This window comes from Camellia sinensis, chromosome 1 (genome assembly GCF_055761805.1).
Source record: "Camellia sinensis isolate YWXY chromosome 1, ASM5576180v1, whole genome shotgun sequence".
In the NCBI taxonomy this organism is placed as follows: Eukaryota; Viridiplantae; Streptophyta; class Magnoliopsida; order Ericales; family Theaceae; genus Camellia; species Camellia sinensis.
Window position 1 is genome coordinate 146,540,677 of NC_138961.1, and position 19,580 is coordinate 146,560,256.

Genomic DNA, 19,580 nt, shown 5'->3' on the forward strand with positions numbered 1-19,580 from the left:
GAATGTGATGTACTAAATACTTGCCATTCTAGATATGCATCATGGAAAAGAACCCAAATTGTCCTCACCCACTCAAATTATGAAAAACATGAAAATGATATTCACTTAAGCATAATGATATATTTTTATCATAGATTTGGATAGCCTTTTGTGGAAGAAAAATAAATTGAAAAAATTTTCTCTCTTTTTTTTCTTCATAAAATTTATATCCTAATCCAAAATCCAAACATAACATAAGGCTGTGTTTAGTTCATAAATTTGGGTGGAGATTTAAAAGAAAGAAAGGAAGGAAAAATATGTGTGAAATATAATTATATTTCATTCATATTTCACGTACCTTTTTTTTTTCTCTTTCTAAATTCCTATCCAAGTTCATGAATCAAACACAAGTGTTTTTGAGACTAAGAAATTTTGATTTTGGTTATTATTTATGGAAGCTAATTGTCACATTTGAATGATCAGTATACACCTTTCAATTTAATGGCTTGACAAAGCATTCTTGTGTTAATCACTTTTCAATTGTAATTCCTTGTTCTATTTGCTCTTGGATCGCTCGAGTGACAAAATAGTCGCTTGAGCAAAGATGCCTTGCTCTTAGAAATTGAGGCCCTCTGCAAAACTTCTGTGAGCTCTGATTCTTCGCTTAAGCGCACATTCGGTGGCTGAAGCGAAGGCACTTATGTGCGCGCGTTCTAGGCTCACCGCTCAAGCAACCATTCTTTCGCTCAAGTGGTCTGTGCGACCTAAACCGCTATAAAAGGCATTTTATGCTGTTTTTAGGTTTGCCTCTCCCACATCCGTGTTTGCAACCTCAATAACACTTGAGCAATCTGCTAGGGAGCTTTTCTATTGTTTTCCTTGATGTCATTGTGAGACTGTTATCTCGTTTGGGTTAATGTGTATATATCAAGGAGCTTGCTAGCATTCAAACATTTAGAGTGTTCATTGATAGATTCCGAAGTGTTGAGCTTGAATGCTTTGAAGGAGTTCAAAGTTGCTCATAATTGTAGATTCAACGTGAGTGTTGTGGATTCAACACTGTGCTATTCAATACCGAGACGAAGGCGTTGATGAAAGCGTCACAAGGAGTGGAAGAGGATCCTAGAGTGAGTTGGGAAATTGTTTGTACTCTTGTGCAATTTTATTATCTTCATAGTGGATTGTTTAGTGGCCTTTTTTTTTCTTTTTTTTTTTACCACAATTGGAGGTATTCCAATTGTAGTCTTTCCATGTTAAATCTCTTGTGTTTATTTATCAATTGTGAAACTACAATCTAAATCATTTTCGTTCATGTTAGATGATTTAGATTGTTAGTGTTGTGTGTTTGAGATTTATTACAATTAAATTTATATTGACATTCTCAAAATTCTCAAAATGGATAAATTACATTTCATCTTCCTAAAGTATTAACGTTTTTCCAATTTGGCCAGCAAAATATCTAATTCTTCTAACTTTAGACTAATAACCAACTATTATCCAAAACGTGGACCCAATATGCCATGTCAGCAAGACATTGGGCTAATTAGGAACACGTGCCAACCTACGTGGCCCAAACCCATGTATTATATTTCAAAGATTAGACTCTTAAATATTATATATCATTATCACTTTGACTATTAAAATAGGGTTAACTGGTTAGCATATGAGGTGGCTTGGGACAGAGAGGTCGAAGCTTTGATCTTTGTTGGTCATAAAGATACACATACGGTAAGTCCAAACATTTTTTGGTAACGACAAGTTTCAACATTTTTGTTCTCTATATTTATTTTGTGCTAAAGAAGTTTAACATGCTATAACTTTAAAACAATATAAATATGTTTTTAATAGAATTGATAGTTTCGGATTCTTCATTTCGAGATCTTTAAAACAATATTAATATTGAATATTACATTTGAAGAAAAAAAAAATCTGTTTATTGGGAAAATACAGTTTTTTTGTTGTTGTGAATTTTACAAAAATAAATGCACAAAACCGCCTTGTGCAATTTCAAATAGATTGATACTTGAAAAAGTACATTAAAAAAATATTCATCTAAAATAGACGATCGAGCACAAAGTTATGACCTAATGATATTTTAACACAAACAAATATTTTTGTATTCATTGTCGCACAACTCAGTTTCATTTTAGAGTAGTTTTAGGTTTAAATTTTTAGTGGCATTGAAAATGGATAGATATGCCTATTTGTACCCATTTTTTGACTTAAAAATGGACAAAAGAGCCTTTAAAAATAAACAAATAGGTGCATTTTTAACTTAAAATGGACACATAGGCCTTAAAATGACATTAAAATGGACAAATAAGCTTTAAATATGCCTTAAATTGAACAAATAGACCTCGAAAATAAATAGATACGCTTTAAAAACAAACAAATATGTCAACTTTTAATAAACTTACAAATGGACATATAGGCATTAAAATAATATAAAAATGGATAGGTAGACTTTATATAGATCTTAAAATGGACATAAAAGCTTTAAAACGAAACACATATGTCTATTTTAAACTTGTTTAATCCATGTCTCTATATTTGGACTTATTTGGTCTCATATTTTTATCCTGTCTATCTACATATTTAAACTTATAGTTGGATCTATCGATCCCTGTTTTTAATTTAAAAGTGCACAAATAGACATCAAATCTTTTAACACTTTTCAAGGTAGGATATTAAAACCTTTCACTTCTTCTTTGTTCTCAACATCTTGTTGTTCATTTGTGTTGTAGGAGAGTATATTAGGCATTAAAAAATGGAGTGTACTATTGGAAAAGATTTAAGGTTTACTTGCATTTTATTTCAAAAACCCTAAAGGTTTCTGCGCTAAATTTGAGACATTAAAAATTCATACAAAAATCAAATGATCTCCTTTTCTAAATCTGTTTCACTGAAATTCCATGAATATATCTTTAGCATCTGTGATTTTTTATAAAATGATCGCACAATGTTTATATGCCAAAAACCACTTACTTTCATTGTTGTTTGGAACACAGCAGGTACCTCGACTTTAACTAACTAGCCCCATTTATACCAAAAAAATCCTTCTTCAGTTAAACCATTTGGAAATGATAGGGCTATGCGTTGGCTTTAAAATGCCACTGATTTCACTTTATATTTGATAAGTAGTTGATCAAAATTCACTAATTTACAAACATGCAACAAAAGTGGAGCAGCATGTGGTTTTCCATAATTATCACTTTGTTTTGATAAGTACTCAATTCCCACTCTTCTCGCACATGCCGGGATGTGTGGCCACAGGTGCGAAGCTACCCCCGCCGCACAAGGAAATTATTCAATATTTCTGTAGAATCCTTACAATGTTGCATGAGGTTTGATAGAATCCTTACAATCTCGATGGAACAGAAACAACAAACAACTAGACCTCCGTAAATCATGTCAACCCATGGATCCATGAACAGATAGTCCAAACCCAGGTTCATTAAATACGTTTTGGAAACCCAGAACATTACTGTTATGGTGTAAGCCATCTGTGGTGGTGAATGCGATGGAGAGTAGAGCGTAACCTGGGAATATATTTATTATTTTTTTATTTAAAGAAAATATTCAACATTTATGTTTTTCACATACTTTTTTCAAAATAAATAAATAAATATTTTAAAAACAAAAACCACAATGTTACACAATTAAAGAGTGTTGGTGGGTGGGAAGAAGGAAGCAGGGTGTTGGTTGAGCTATCATCAAGAAGACGAAGCGTGAGCAAATAACAAATTACAACAAAAATGTGAGAGACTTTGAATTACTAAATATTTTACACGATACTTATGTGATCTGAGTTCCATACTTATGTAAATATTGTATAAAATATTGAACAATTCATTTAGACTGTATTTGGAGTTTAAATTTGAATAAAACTTTAGAAAGCAAAAAAGCAAAATTGTGTTAAATATGCAAGTAAAATAAAAATATATTTCATTCATATTTCACCGATCATTTTTCCTTTCTATTTTCAAATCACTATCCAAATTCATATTCCAAACTCATCCTTAGAGTCCCTAGCATTGATCAAATCACAATGTTCAGTGTGTCCATATCATACCATACGAAAATGACCAAAATAGAAAACCAAAGAATGCTCCCCTTGGACAGCAAATTCTCCTTGGTACCAAGGCTGAAGCCCTACTATAAGGCCTCTTTGAATTCACTTCTGCAAAATAAACTAACATACTAGCAATCACTCACTCCCATATCACAAATATCATTTTAATTCACGACACTATCGTCACTCTAATCTCAAATATATATATATATATATACACACAATATGGGGGATTTTCAGCTCGCATCACAATTTCCGTCTTTTACCCCTTTACTATTTAAGCCCCCATGTTTTTGGCAACAATCCCCTCCAGTTGTTCAACCTTTTTCCTTTTTTGTGTGGAAAAAAGCTCTTCGTTACCAAAAAAATTAAGAAACAAAAGAAAAGGTAAACTAAATTATTCATGAGCAAACAATTTTCCCAGCAACTCGAATCAAATAATAACAATTAAAAGTTCAAAAACGCTTGATATAGTTTGCATTTTTGCGCAAAAAACTATTTTTCTGTATTTCCTAAAAAGTGGGATATTTAAAGGAAGAAAAACAAAAAGGGAAAACAGTTTTCAGAAACAGCTTTAGTTCACCAAATAAATTTTTCCAAATAAAACAAGTAGAAAATAAATAAATAAAACAGAAAATGCAAATGATACCAAACACACATTTGCAAGGAAATTAAGGCCCACCTGACCTTCCATCCACTACATTACATTACATACAGAAAAGGTTGAAGTACGGGGCTACAAAAACTTGAACACGCAAAACATAATAACTTAAGTCTTGTTGTATCAATGAGCGTGCGTGCACGCACAAAAGGTTTAGGAAACGAAAAGGCACTACCAGTTATATGTTACAACTAGGTCTTCTGATATTTCTCAAGATATGCCTGCAAATACCGAGAGCTTCAACAGTAAGCAAAAGACTTTTGATCCAGTGCAATGACAAAATATTTACAAGAGCTTCAAAAGTTATTTCTTATTAAAAAAATAGATGTCATCAATAGGGGGAATTTTCAAAGATTAAGCAATCTATTCTTGGCTCACAACATTCCAAAGTACCCTTAATTTTTATTTTTTATTTTTTTTGATTGACAAAAGTACTCTTAAGTTTTGTGTCAAAAGTATATGGAATTGGAATAAGGAATTGGCCCCTCATCAAAGAAAAAGTGCAAAAAAAAAGGGGGGGGAAGCCTATTACAAAGTTCTAATGCGGTCTCCTAGGGGTGTCAAACAAAGGAAAGGCTTAAAAGAAAAATTTGGTAAAAGTGGAAACTAGTGTAGAAGTTAAGCATGGTGAAAGTAGTTGAAGCTAGAAATATTGTGAGGCTTCATGTCAAACATAATATAGGTAGATGGCGAAGGGTGGGGAAGTAAGAGCTATTGATATTATTCATGAGGGTAGATGACTATGGTCTTGTGCACATTCACTAGAATCACTGGAACTGAATCAAGGTATGCCTCCTAATCTTATACCGCAATGTAATAGAGAGGGTGAAACCCAAACTAAGTAACTGTTGTTTGAAAACAGTCATACCAAGCATGAGTAGATTGCTTCAACTCATAAAGAGCATGGTGAACACGACACACAAGTCTAGAAAAATGAGGAAGACCAGGGGAAGGATGCATGTAGACCTCCTCAGTGAGATGATCATTAAGAAAAGCATTCTTAACATTCATCTAATAAAAAGGCCAATGACGAACAGTAACAACATAAATCAAAGTACGGACAATAGTCCTCTTGACAACAGGGACAAAAGTCTACTCATAATCAATATCATACTCCTGTGAGAAACTTTAGCAACCACGCGAGTTTTGTAGCGCTTGAGAGAACCATCAGAATGAGTCTTCACTTTATAGACCCATTTGCAACCAACCAGATTCTTTCCAGGAAAATGAACCAGCTCCCAATTAGCAGTTTTCTGTAATGCAAACACCTCATCCTCTATAGCTCGAACCTAATTAAAATCCCGACGAACCTCCTTATAAGACTAGGGTTCTAAAAAAGAGTGAATAGCAGACAAAAGGTACAATATGAAGAAGAAAAATATGTTTTCAAACCAAGTTTAACTACCTGTTTACGGTTGCAAAGGGGATACTTACGATTAGCAAGATCAGAGTCATCAGAAGCAGGAGGATCAACAGTAGGGCAGAGACAACTGGTGGAGGGAGAGCCTTCCAACGAGAATAGACTAACAACGGAGGAGAAGAGGGAAAAGGAGGAGAAGAGGGAATAGACTCATGGGGAACAGCAGAAAGAGACTTAGTAGAAGGGTTGGTAGGAGGAGAGGAGGGAACAAACTCATAGGGAACAGTAGAGATGTCCTCATCAGGTGGGACCTCAGACGGAAATAGATCAATGTGAACCAAATTCTTTTTGGAAACCGGAGCAGTGATAGGAGGAAATTCAAAGTAAGACAGACGTTCAAAAAAGTAAACATGGTGAGAGAGATAAAAGCGATAAGAAACAGGGTTATAATAGCAATAGCCTTTCTAAGTAAGACTGTAATCCAAAAAGACACACAGGATAGATCAGGCACTAAGTTCGGTCCTATCTTTATGGGAAAAAAGGACAAAACAAGAAAACCCAAACACACGAAGGAGGGAGTAATTAAGAAGTTAAGAAAACAAAGCTTCATAAGGAGACCGACTAGAGAAAAGGAGAGTAGACATACAATTGAGAAGAAAAGCAACAGTAAGAACTTCCTCACCCCAAAACGGAGTCAAAAAAGAGGCAAAGAAGAAGAGAACTAGCTATCTCAAGGAGATGAATGTGTTTGTGCTCAACTCGCCCATTTTGGGTGGGTGTATCAGTACAGGAAATTTGGTGAATGGTACCCAAATCGGCCAAATACTGACAAAACTCAATTTTAAAATATTCTCTACCCAAGTCAAACCGTAACAATTTAATAATAGACTCAAACTGTGTAGTGATCATAGACTAAAAAGTACAGCATATCAGGTAGAAGTCAGACTTATGAGTCATAAAATAATCCCAAGTGTAACGGGTGTAGTAATCAACAAATGACGCATAGTATGGAGAACCGCTTTGGTGAGAATAGGAGAAAGGCACCCAGACATCAGTATGAACTAAAGAAAATGGTCTATCATATATAGAAGTACTTTTACGAAAAGTAGGACTGTCATTTTGGCAAGTTTATACCCCCGACAATCACTAAGTTGACTAGAAGAAACTTTACCCAATAAATAAACCTGATTGAGTTAAAGACCGTAAACGATCAGTAGACAAATGTCTTAATCTAGAATGCCACAAATAAAAAAGACTCGACAGAGAATCTAACTAAAAAAAGAAGAAAGCAATCAGAGAGGTAGTCATAGGCAAATGCAAGCTCTCCACCACATAGAGGTCTCCAACTCTACGACCGATCCCAATATGCTATTTGGACATCCGATCCTGCACAAAACAGAGAGAAGAAAAGAAGATAACATCAAAACCGAAGGCATCAAGCTGATTGATAGATAACAAATTGACAGATAACTGAGTAACATAAAGGCCAGATGGAATAATGACAGACATAGCAGACGGTACGACAGACCTAACAGATATAACAAACATATCAGACCCATTAGCAGGCATTAACAGTAATAGAAAAGGGTGGAAGAGTACAATTTTAAAGTAAGAAGAGATGAGGAGTCATATGATAAAAGGCACCAGAGTCAAAAAGCCAGACAAATGAAGAGACACCTGAAAAAGACCCAAGCAAACCTAAATAAAGAGAGAAAACAACGGAGGCAGACAAGAATGGCTGGGAGATAGACAGTACATGTTGAAGTTGACCAATCTGAGCACTCAAGGAAACCAAGTTAGGTTCAAGAGACGAAGCAAATGCAATATAAATGGCTGGAGTCTAAAAAGTACTCTACGTAAGAGCTCAGAAATGTGGCTGAGACTGCGGAGCAAATGAACATTCCTTTTTGGGATATTGGTACTTCCAATGGCCCCTCTGATGGCAAAATGCACACTTATCTGAAGCCAAGGGACTATTTTTGGGCCTAGCAATCTTATCATCCAACATTGTAACGAACAAAACAATAAATAACTAACGAATCAAGTGTAATAAATAGATAACTATGGGTCCAACTATAATAAACCAAAAACTAGTTAGGTCAAATTGTAGTAATCCAAAACTACTATCAAATGGGTCATATACCTATGAGTGAAATATGATCAAAGCAGAATCAGAGATCTCCCACAAACGCGATGCAGAAGTCGCAAAGTAGGAGATGAGCCATGAACCAGAAGACAAGTTGCGAAGCAGAGGTTGATGTCACTAGAGAGAAATGACGGGCCACGATGAGTCGAAGCACTGAAACAAAGGGACTAAATGGGTCATGAACCAAGGAGAGAGGTAGGAGTCAATGACGGCAAGCCAGAGAGGTCACAACAAACCAGAGACGAAAGTCAGCCTAGAGAAACAAGGCTTGAAAGCTCGTGAACCAAAGACATAGAGAGAGAGAGAGAGAGAGAAAGAGAGAGATCATGATTTTGGTGAATACAAACCAAAGGAGACGCGATTGCAAACTAGGTGAATCGCAACAGAGTATATACACAATATATACTACCATATATACATAGATACATGAATATTCTCACACTCACTAGTATGAATGAAGACCACTCCAATTGTTCCAAAATATGGTTCCCAATCTCACACCACTATTCCAACAAATCTGTCCCAGATTTCAGTGAAGAAGATGAGTAGGAAGGAGCTAAATCATCAAAGAATAATAGGTATTTGATTTAGAAGCATTGAAACGTTTGGCCAAGGGCAATTCTGCAAAAAAATTGTTCTTGATTCAAGCATAATTGGAAGGAAGTGATGAAGACAAGGAGATGGCAGTAGATGGTGGCTGTGAAGAGCATCCAAAAGAAACACCGGAAATTTCTCTGCATGCTAATGTGGGAATGCAGGGCAGCTGAGACAATCCATGTTAAAGGCAGCCTGCTTGGGTTACATGGCACTCACTGTGATTGTTGATTCCAGAAGCACTCATGACTTTGCAAGTGAAAGGGTGGTGAAGGAATTGGATTTGCAACCCATTTCTTATGCCAACTCACAGTAGTGGTAACTTCTGGATAAAGGCAAATTAGTCCAGGTAAATGTGCTTCGGTCCAATTAAAATTGCAAGGAGTCCTGGTATTGACTGATTACTATTTATTACCACTTGAAGGCTATATGATGTTCTTCCAGGGGCACAGTAATTGAGCATTTTGGGACCCATTGTACAGGATTTTTCTATATTCCATATGTAATTAAATGTGGGAGGTGAGGAAGCAATCTTACAAGGCTTGTTAGCACCAGAAAATAATGACGTTAACAACCTCCAATGGGAACAAATGCAATGAGAAAAAGAAGACGTCGTCTTGCAACCACTATACGCCATGAGAGTCCCACAAGCACAACATTCTCAGCCGTTAATTTCCACTAGAGTGCAACAGCTCAATGGTAAGTACAAGTATTAAAAATGCAAGGGGTCTAGATATTTGATTTCTATTTATTACCACTAGAATGTGTGTGAATGGAGAGGCGATAGGCTAATAGAGAAGTTCCTTATGGAGAAATGGCAGGCACTAATATGGCAGGAGAACACCAGAGGTAGAAGAGGAGATGTAACCAAGGACAGCCCTAGCAGTGAGAGAGGGCAATTTTAAACTAAAAATCAAGGTCTAGTCGGAGATGGTCATGATGATCTTTCAGGCCTGCACGGAGATCTCCTTCATATAAGGTGGCAAGCTAAAGGGGAGCCGGCTCAGTTGCGCACAGGTGGCATGGCCCTCTTCACTAGAAAAAAATGTAGGTCTAGTCGGAGATGGTCATGATGATCTTTCAGGCTTGCACGGAGATCTCCTTAATTGAAGTGTAAAATTATGGAAAACTTCGATTAGGGCTAGAGAGAAAAAGAGAGAGAAGGAAGAAGGAGAAAACTGTATATATTATTAAACGTACGTTTCTTGGTTCCTTTCATAAACCTAAAACATCAGCAAAAACAGAGAATAAAATAGTATTCTCACTCAACACAAAAAATAACATATATCACTATATATTCTAACACTCTCCCTCAAACTAGAGCATAGAGATTGAACATGCCCAGCTTGGCAAAGAGATGCTGAAACGAAGAACGAGCAAGTGGTTTGGTGAAGACATCACCCAATTGATCAGCAGAGCGAACATATGGTGTCTCAAGTTGCTAACGCAACTAGTCCCGTATAAAATGACAGTCAACTTCAATATGCTTCGTACGCTCATAAAACACAGGATTATTGGCAATGAAAATAGCAGCTTAATTATCATAGCTCATGCTCATAGGAGTAGGAACACGAATACCAAAATCCTGTAGAAGATAATAAACCCATAACATCTCAGAGGCGATATGCGCCATAGCACGATACTCGAGCAACAATTGGTTGTTTCTTGCTACGCCAAGTAACAAGGTTACCTCCAACAAAGGTGCAATATCCAGATGTAGAATGACGGTCATTCTGACTCCCGGTCCAATCAGCATCACTAAAGCCAATGACAGTCAAGAAAGAAGGACGATAAAGTAAACCGCAACCTAGAGCACGTTTGAGATAACGCAAGATTCGACACACAACATCAAAATGGGGTTCACGAGGAGCACGCACAAATTGGCTAACACCACTCACAACATAAGTGATATCCAAACGAGTGACGGTAAGATAAATCAACTTCCCAACTAAATGACGATACCGACCAATATTAGGAAACAACTCTCCAGTCTCGCCATCAAGTTTAACTGAGGAGTCCATAGGAGTATCAGTGGGACGAGTGCCTAGGAGACCAGTTTCAGCAAGAAGATCAAGAACATACGTTGAGAAAGAAAGAAACAAGAAAACCCCAAGAGGAGTGAACAATCTCAATCCCAAGAAAATACCGCAGATTACCCAAGTTCTTTGTGTGAAATTGCTTACCCACCCAAATAAAGCTTCAGATCAGCAATACCAGTGAAGTCACTGCCAAAGATGATGATGTCATCCACATAAACAATGAGAACAATAACCTCAGTAGATGAGTGGCAAACAAAAACAGAGTGATTAGAAGTGGAACGGCGGAACCCATATGCAAGCACAACGGTACTAAAGCGATCAAACCAAGCACGAGGAGATTTTTTGAGACCACACAAAGCCTTCCATAACTGACAAACCATATGCTCATGACCAGGAACAACATAGCCAGCGAGCGGATCCATATAGACCTCCTCGTTGAGATCGCCATGAAGAAAGGCATTCCTTATATCAAGCCGATATAAAAGCCAAGACTGACTAATGGCAACAAAAAAGAGAATCTGAACAAAATTAAGGCGAGCGACAGGGGATAAGGTCTCCAGATAATCAATGCCATAGGTTTGAGTATAACCTTTGGCCACGAGACGGGCTTTAAGCCGCTCAACAGTACCATCAGAAAGATACTTAACAGCATAAATTCACCGACAACCAACAACAGGTTTCCCAGAAGGAAGAGGTGTAAGTTCCTAAGTCTGATTCTGATGAAGAGCACTCATCTCCTGATCCATAGCATGGTTCCAACCCGACATCGACATAACCTACTCATAAAAAGATGGAATAGAAAGAAAAGACAACCTATATGCAAAGGAGTGAAAACTAGGGGCAAGCGAGCATAAGAAACAAAATTAGAAATAGGATGTTGAATACAAGTACATTTACCTCAACGCAATGAAATAGGTAAATCATCATCAGATGGCACAAGTAAAGGAGGGGCAGGAACCTCGGACACAGAAGATGAAGTAGTCGGGCCATAAGAAACCATGCGATGGGCTTGGACTGCTGATAAACCTGTAGAGGAGATAACGGAGAAGAATCCAAACCGACGGAAGATGACGGGGGAACAAAGGGCACCGGAAGAGTAGGAGTTGGAACGGATGTCTCCCCCTCACGACAAGAGATAATATCCTCTAACAGCTACTGACCAGATAACGAGAAAAAAGAGGTGGACTCAAAAAAGGTAACATCGGCACTAATAAAGAACCGACAAGACTCAGGATGATAACACCGATAACCTTTCTATGTACGGGAATAGCCAACAAAAATACATTTGCGAGCATGGGGAGATAATTTATCCAGCCCCGGATCAAAGACATGGACAAAGCCCACACAACCAAAAACACGAGGAAGAGGAAAAGAAAACGGAGAACAATTAGGGTATAATTGAGAGAAAGGACACTGATTGTGTAAAACAACAGAGGGCATGCGGTTAATAAGGAAACATGCGGTCAACACAGCATCACCCCAAAATGGTTTAGGAACATACATGTTAAACCTAATTAAAATCCTGACGAACCTCCTTATAAGACTAGGGTTCTAAAAAAGAGTGACTAGCAGACAAAAGGTACAGTATGAAGAAAAAAAATATGTTTTCAAACCAAGTTTAACTACCTGTTTACGGTTGCAAAGGGGATACTTACGATTAGCAAGATCAGAGTCATCAGAAGCAGGAGGATCAGCAGTAGGGGTAGAGACAACCGGTGGAGGGAGAGCCTTCCAACGAGAATAGACTAACAACGGAGGAGGAGAGGGAAAATGAGGAGAAGAGGGAATAGACTCATGGGGAGCAACAGAAAGAGACTTAGCAGAAGGGTTGGTAGGAGGCTATGAAGCACGGATACTTCAAAAAGGGTGACGTATCCGTATCGGATACTTATCGGATATTGATACTCCTCGGATACTCGCGGATACGTATCGGATACTTCTTAAAAGTATCAGATACTTCTTAATTAATTTTTTATTAATTTTGAAGTATCGGATACTTAATTTTGAAGTATCGGATACTTAATTTTGAAGTATCGAATACTCGAAGTTACATATTACTTATAATATTTTGTTTAGTTATTTGATAAGAAGAATATAGTGAGAGTTAAAGTAATAGAATTTGTCAAATTGATGTATCCTTGTTGTCTCTCTCACTTCTCTCTCTCTCTCACTCTCTCACGTTTCTTCTCTCTGCTCTCATTCTTTTTTTGATGTTGGCATGTAAGGATGATGTTTAATTTGCATTTGCTTTTGCTTTTAGTTTTGGATGTTTTATGAATGTTTGAGCACTTTTAGGTTAATAGGAATTCCTCTCTTTATTTATTAATTTATTTTAAGTTTTATTTTCATGCATATTACATTATTAAAATTATAAAAAAAAAAAATTACGAATGTATTCCCGCTGTACCCATATCATACTTTTTCAAGTTTTGACATATCGCCATATCCACATCCTCATATCACCATATCTGTATCCGTGCTTCCTAGGCTATCATTGATGACTTAAAAAAGTATATTTGCTGAAATTTTTATTCAAGAATGGTTTTTTGGCTTTAGCTAAGGTCTTGTAATATTTACTGATGAAAAGAATAAGTTGAAGCTATTGACCTTGAAGACTCTTAGTTTTATAGGAATCTTTCTTCTTTATCAAGTTGTCTTTTGCTTTAGGTTTTATTTTTATGCATATTGCATTACTAAAAATTGTTAAAATAATATTTTTTACGAACGTATCCCCGCCGTACCCGTATCTTAGTTTTTCAAATTTTGTCGTATCGCCGTATCCGTATCGTATCGTATCCGTATCCCGTATCTGTATCCGTGCTTCCTAGGTAGGAGGAGAGGAGGGAACAAACTCATAGGGAACAGTAGAGATGTCCTCATCAGGTGGGACCTCAGACGGAAATAGATCAATGTGAACCAAATTCTTTTTGAAAACCGGAGCAGTGATAGGAGGAAATTCAAAGTAAGACAAACGTTCGAAAAAGTAAACATGGTGAGAGAGATAAAAGCGATAAGAAACAGGGTTATAATAGCGATAGCCTTTCTGAGTATGACTGTAATCCAAAAAGACACACAGGATAGATCAGGCACTAAGTTCGGTCCTATCTTTATGGGAAAAAAGGACAAAACAAGAAAACCCAAACACACGAAGGAGGGAGTAATTAGGAAGTTAAGAAAACAAAGCTTCATAAGGAGACCAACCAGAGAAAAGGAGAGTAGACATACGATTGAGAAGAAAAGCAACAGTAAGAACTTCCTCACCCCAAAACGGAGTCAAAAAAGAGGCAAAGAAGAAGAGAACTAGCTATCTCAAGGAGATGAATGTGTTTATGCTCAACTCGGCCATTTTGGATGGGTGTATCAGTACAGGAAATTTGGTGAATGGTACCCAAATCAGCCAAATACTGACAGAACTCAATTTTAAAATATTCTCTACCCAAGTCAAACCATGAAGACTCTTAGTTTTATAGGAATCTTTCTTCTTTATCAAGTTGTCTTTTGCTTTAGGTTTTATTTTTATGCATATTGCATTACTAAAAATTGTTAAAATAATATTTTTTACGAATGTATCCCCGCTGTACCCATATCATATTTTTTCAAGTTTTGACATATCGCCATATCCACATCCTCATATCACCATATCTGTATCCGTGCTAAAAATCGACATCCTCAAAAGAATAAGTTGAAGCTATTGACCTTGAAGACTCTTAGTTTTATAGGACTCTTTCTTCTTTATCAAGTTGTCTTTTGCTTTAGGTTTTATTTTTATGCATATTGCATTACTAAAAATTGTTAAAATAATATTTTTTATGAATGTATCCCCACTGTACCCATATCATACTTTTTCAAGTTTTGACATATCGCCATATCCACATCCTCATATCACCATATCTGTATCCGTGCTTCCTAGGCTATCATTACTAAACAGCGATAGCCTTTCTGAGTAAGACTATAATCCAAAAAGACACACAGGATAGATCAGGCACTAAGTTCGGTCCTATCTTTATGGGAAAAAAGGACAAAACAAGAAAACCCAAACACACGAAGGAGGGAGTAATTAGGAAGTTAAGAAAACAAAGCTTTATAAGGAGACCAACCAGAGAAAAGGAGAGTAGACATACGATTGAGAAGAAAAGCAACAGTAAGAACTTCCTCACCCCAAAACGGAGTCAAAAAAGAGGCAAAGAAGAAGAGAACTAGCTATCTCAAGGAGATGAATGTGTTTATGCTCAACTCGGCCATTTTGGGTGGGTGTATCAGTACAGGAAATTTGGTGAATGGTACCCAAATCAGCCAAATACTGACAGAACTCAATTTTAAAATATTTTCTACCCAATTTTAAAGGAGGGGCATGAACGTCGGACACAGAAGATGAAGTAGTCGGGCCATAAGAAACCATGCGATGGGCATGGACTGCTGATAAACCTGTAGAGGAGATAACGGTGAAGAATCCAAACCGACGGAAGATAACGGGGGAACAAAGGGCACCGGAAGAGTAAGAGTTGGAACGGATGTCTCCCCCTCACGACAAGAGATAATATCCTCTAACAGCTACTGACCAGATAACGAGAAAAAAGAGGTGGACTCAAAAAAGGTAACATCGGCACTAATAAAGAACCGACGAGACTCAGGATGATAACACCGATAACCTTTCTGTGTACAGGAATAGCCAACAAAAATACATTTGCGAGCATGGGGAGATAATTTATCCAGCCCCGGATCAAAGACATGGACAAAGCCCACACAACCAAAAACACGAGGAAGAGGAAAAGGAAACGGAGAACAATTAGGGTATAATTGAGAGAAAGGACACTGATTATGTAAAACAACAGAGGGCATGCGGTTAATAAGGAAACATGCGGTCAACACAGCATCACCCCAAAATGGTTTAGGAACATGCATGTTAAACATCAAACTCTAGACAACATCTAGCAAATGTCGGTGTTTATGCTCAACAACAACATTTTGCTGGATGTATGAGCACAACTAGTTTGATGGATAACACCACGAGCATCACAAAAAACACTCACAATAGATTGCACATATTCTAAAGCATTATTAGACCGAAATATCTTAATGCGTTTCGCAAACTATGTAAAAATTTCATTATAAAACTTAGAAATTATTTGAGGCAAGTCAGAACGCTGCCGTAATAAAAACAACCAAGTCATCTGAGAATAATCATCCATAAAAATAACAATAAAAAAAAATCATTCACAGTAGGAGTGAGAGAAGGACCCCGTATGTCTAACACACGACTAAATCAAAAGATGGACTAAATCAAAAGATGCTAACACACGACTAATACTACGACTAGAAAAAGAACTATGGTGATGTTTGCCGAGCTGACATGCTTCACATTCAAGCTGAGACAAATGGCTTAAACCCAGAATAGCTAACATAAGCTTGGCCAAGGATAGATGACCCAGACGGAAATGCCATTGCAAGGGAGACACGGTAGCACTCAAAACAACAGAACTAGAAGGAGGAGAACCAGTAGTGTCCAAAAAATATAAGTCATCCTTCTCATGCCCCGAACCAATCATCTTCTTAGTCTGGAGGTCCTATAAAACACAAGAAGAGGGAGAAAAGGTTACTAAACATTGTAGAACTTTAGTTAACTGACTAACAGAAAGCAAATTAAAAGGAAAGGACGAGACATAAAGGCTAGAGGGTAAGGAGAGAGATGGAGTGGGCTGCAAAGTGCCCTGGCCACTAACAGGTCGGGAGGATCCATCAGCGAGTATAATATTGCGGGTAACAGGACAAAGAGTATGAAAAAGAGAGGAATTACCAGAAATATTAGAACTAGTGCCGGAGTCTAAAAGCCAAGGTTGAGGGGATTAAGCCATGCATGCAATATTACCTGAGCTAGCTAATGTGGCAGTAGAAGATGAAGGAAAAGTGGTACGAAGAGAATTGACTTATCTCCGTAAGCTCGCTAATCTAGGTGGTGAGTGCATCATGAGAATCAACTGCGGAAGTGCCTGGTCCAGAGAGAACTGAAGTCGATTGAGAGGATGAAGCATCCATAACCTGATTCACATGATCAGGTTTACCATACTTCTACTAACACCAAGGTTCAGAATGACCCAAGACATCACAATGAGTACATTTCCAATCACCACGAGATACAGCACCAATACCACGGCCACTACCGCCGCTAGAACCATGAGAATAATGACCACCACGAGAACCACGTGAACCAGTATAGTTGTGAACCAGTATGGGATCTACGAGAACTAGTGCTGCCAAGAAAATTACCTCGATGAGCCCTCGGTCACTACTGCTAGAGATCAAGGCAAAAGAGGACAAGGGCTGAGAAGATTCAGATGTGGAAGAAGCTTGTCCCAAAGAAGAACGCAACAATCAAGAATAGGCATTAGCAGCAGAAGGTAAAGTCTCACTGGAGAGAATCTAATCTTTGAAACCCCGTAGATCAGAATCTAAGCCTATAAGTGAGGATGTCATCATAAACTCCTCCCAATACTTCTTTTGTTGAGCCAAATCAGTAGTAAAGGTCGATGCTGCAACAATTGATCCCACAAAGTCTTCAGGCCACTATAATAGTCAAGAAGAGGACGGCTAGACTGGCAGGTAGAAAAAATCTGTTCATACAACTCATAAACTCAAGAGACATTACTCTGATTAGAAAATGACTCAGCAAGGGAGTCCCAAATGGCCTTAGAGGTGTCACAAAATTCAACGGTAGTAGCAACATTAGGCTCCAAACTATGCCAAAGCCATCCCATAACACAGGAATCCTCAATCAACCAATCATCCTAACCTTTATCATCCTCAGTAGGTGGAGGGTCAGTAAGAAAACGCGACTTCTTGCCACGCAAGAAAGTCTTAACGGCATGAGCCCAAACTAGATAATTCAAACCATTCAATTTCTTAGTGGTAATAGACTTGGGGAACTCATCATCCTTAGTTATGGAAGATTTCACATCATGTTTTGGCTCAACCATGATAATGAGAACAACTAACAGATGCAAAGGGAAAAGAACAAAACACAAGGACAATTAACTAATAGGAACAGAGTAGAGTAAGGAAATTACCAACCAACAGTTACTAGCAAGCAGCCAAATAGCTCAAAGAAAGAGCCAAAATGATCAGCCAAGGCCAAAATAGGGGTGCCGAACAAGGCAAATCCACCAGAAATCACCAAAAATTGACCTAGCAGCAACACGAAGCAAAAACAATCTCAAAGAAAGCCTCCTAGGGCTATTTCGGCTCCCAAGGAAGAGGTTTCAACAAGCAAAAAACTCTAGGTAAGGAGTTTTATCGCAAATTAGAAATATGACACCATTAAATCAAAAATATTTCAAAAATAGAAAACTCACATTAGATGGTCTCAAAAAATCACCATTGAGATCAGAAGAGGAAGACAACCAAGAAGGAGTCACCTTGTCCGTACAGTCTTTGACATCATGCTGACGTCATCGTACGAAAGATGACATCAGCACATCGTTGTCACCTCAAAGGAATCGCGAGTGATTGAAGAACACTTTGATAAGGTTGAATCGAAGCTTTGATACCAAGTTGAAGTGTAAAAGTATGGAAAACTTTGATTAAGGCTGGAGAGAAAAAGAGAGAAGGAAAGAGAAGACTGTATATATTATTAAACGTATGTTTCTTGGTTCCTTTCATAAACCTAAAACATCAACAAATATAGAGAATACAAAATGACCATAGTACCCTCACTCATCACAAAAAATAACATATATCACTATATATTCTAACATCCTTCATATAGGGTGGCGAACCAAAAAGGAGTCAGCTCAATTGCGCATAGGTGGCATGGCCGTCTTTAGTAGGAAAAAAATGAAGGTCTAGTCAGAGGCGGTCATGATGATCTTTCAAGCCTGCACGGAGATCTCTTTCATATAGGATGGCGAGCCAAAGGGCAGGTAGCTCAGTTGTGCACGTGTGGCATGGCCCTCTTCACTAGAAAAAAATGAAGGTCTAGTCGGAGATGGTCATGATGATCTTTCAAGCTTGCATGGAGATCTCCTTCATATAGGGTGGTGAGCTAAAGGGGAGCCAGCTCAGTTGCGCACAAGTGGCATGGCCCTCTTCACTAGAAAAAATGAAGGAAAGCATGGTCAACTCTACAACATCTACAGACCAGAGGGGTGTACCATATGAGATTAGAGGGTAGGTATATTACGTCTCTTTCTAGGCATGTCAAGCAACACATAGGTAGGTATGATATAGCTTCTAATGAGTCAGGTCTCAATTAAAGCTTCCCTGTCTAATATTGATTCAAGCGCTCCTTAGCCCCAAGTAGAAGCTCGTCGAATGCTCTCGGAAGCTACTATATTTGAAGGGAAACAACCTTATGTTCCACCTTTGCCCAACCATGATGATAACTCCATTGGAAGGTGGGGCTCTGCTCCTTAAGCACGTTGATAGCCAGGAAAGTAGGTCTAAATCCTTCAATGTTTCAAACGCTGAGATGTGAGTTATGAGTTATGCTCTTGGCCATATACGAGTGACGACCTAATACAATTATTGACATAGGCTCAGTTAGCACTTGGTTTACACGCCACATGTTTGAGGCCTTCAGTACCCTTATGGCGATCCTAGATCATCATCGAGCAAGACGATAGCTTATGGAGCAAATTTTGTCGAAGCTAAGAAGTTGTTGGATGACTTGAAGTAAAGCCTACTCAAGGTGGACTAACTTGAGCCTGTTCTACATGAAATTACCCTTCATTTAAGTT

General features: G+C 37.8%; 1 protein-coding gene across 4 annotated transcripts in view; it reads right to left on the reverse strand.

Annotated features, from left to right (window-relative positions):
• Positions 1 to 4,710: 4,710 nt before the first annotated feature.
• LOC114283608 (zinc finger CCCH domain-containing protein 55) overlaps positions 4,711 to 19,580 on the reverse strand; it is a 33,978-nt gene continuing 19,108 nt past the window's right edge. For 3 of the 4 annotated variants that reach the window (XM_028226470.2, XM_082886351.1, XM_082886358.1), the window contains exon 4: positions 4,711 to 4,933. In XM_028226470.2, the coding sequence (XP_028082271.2) occupies positions 4,904 to 4,933 (30 nt within the window). In that variant the 3' untranslated portion in view covers positions 4,711 to 4,903. Of the gene's footprint in view, positions 4,934 to 7,129; positions 7,459 to 19,580 lie in introns of those variants that run through there. The other variant, XM_028226471.2, reaches the window with a different exon arrangement.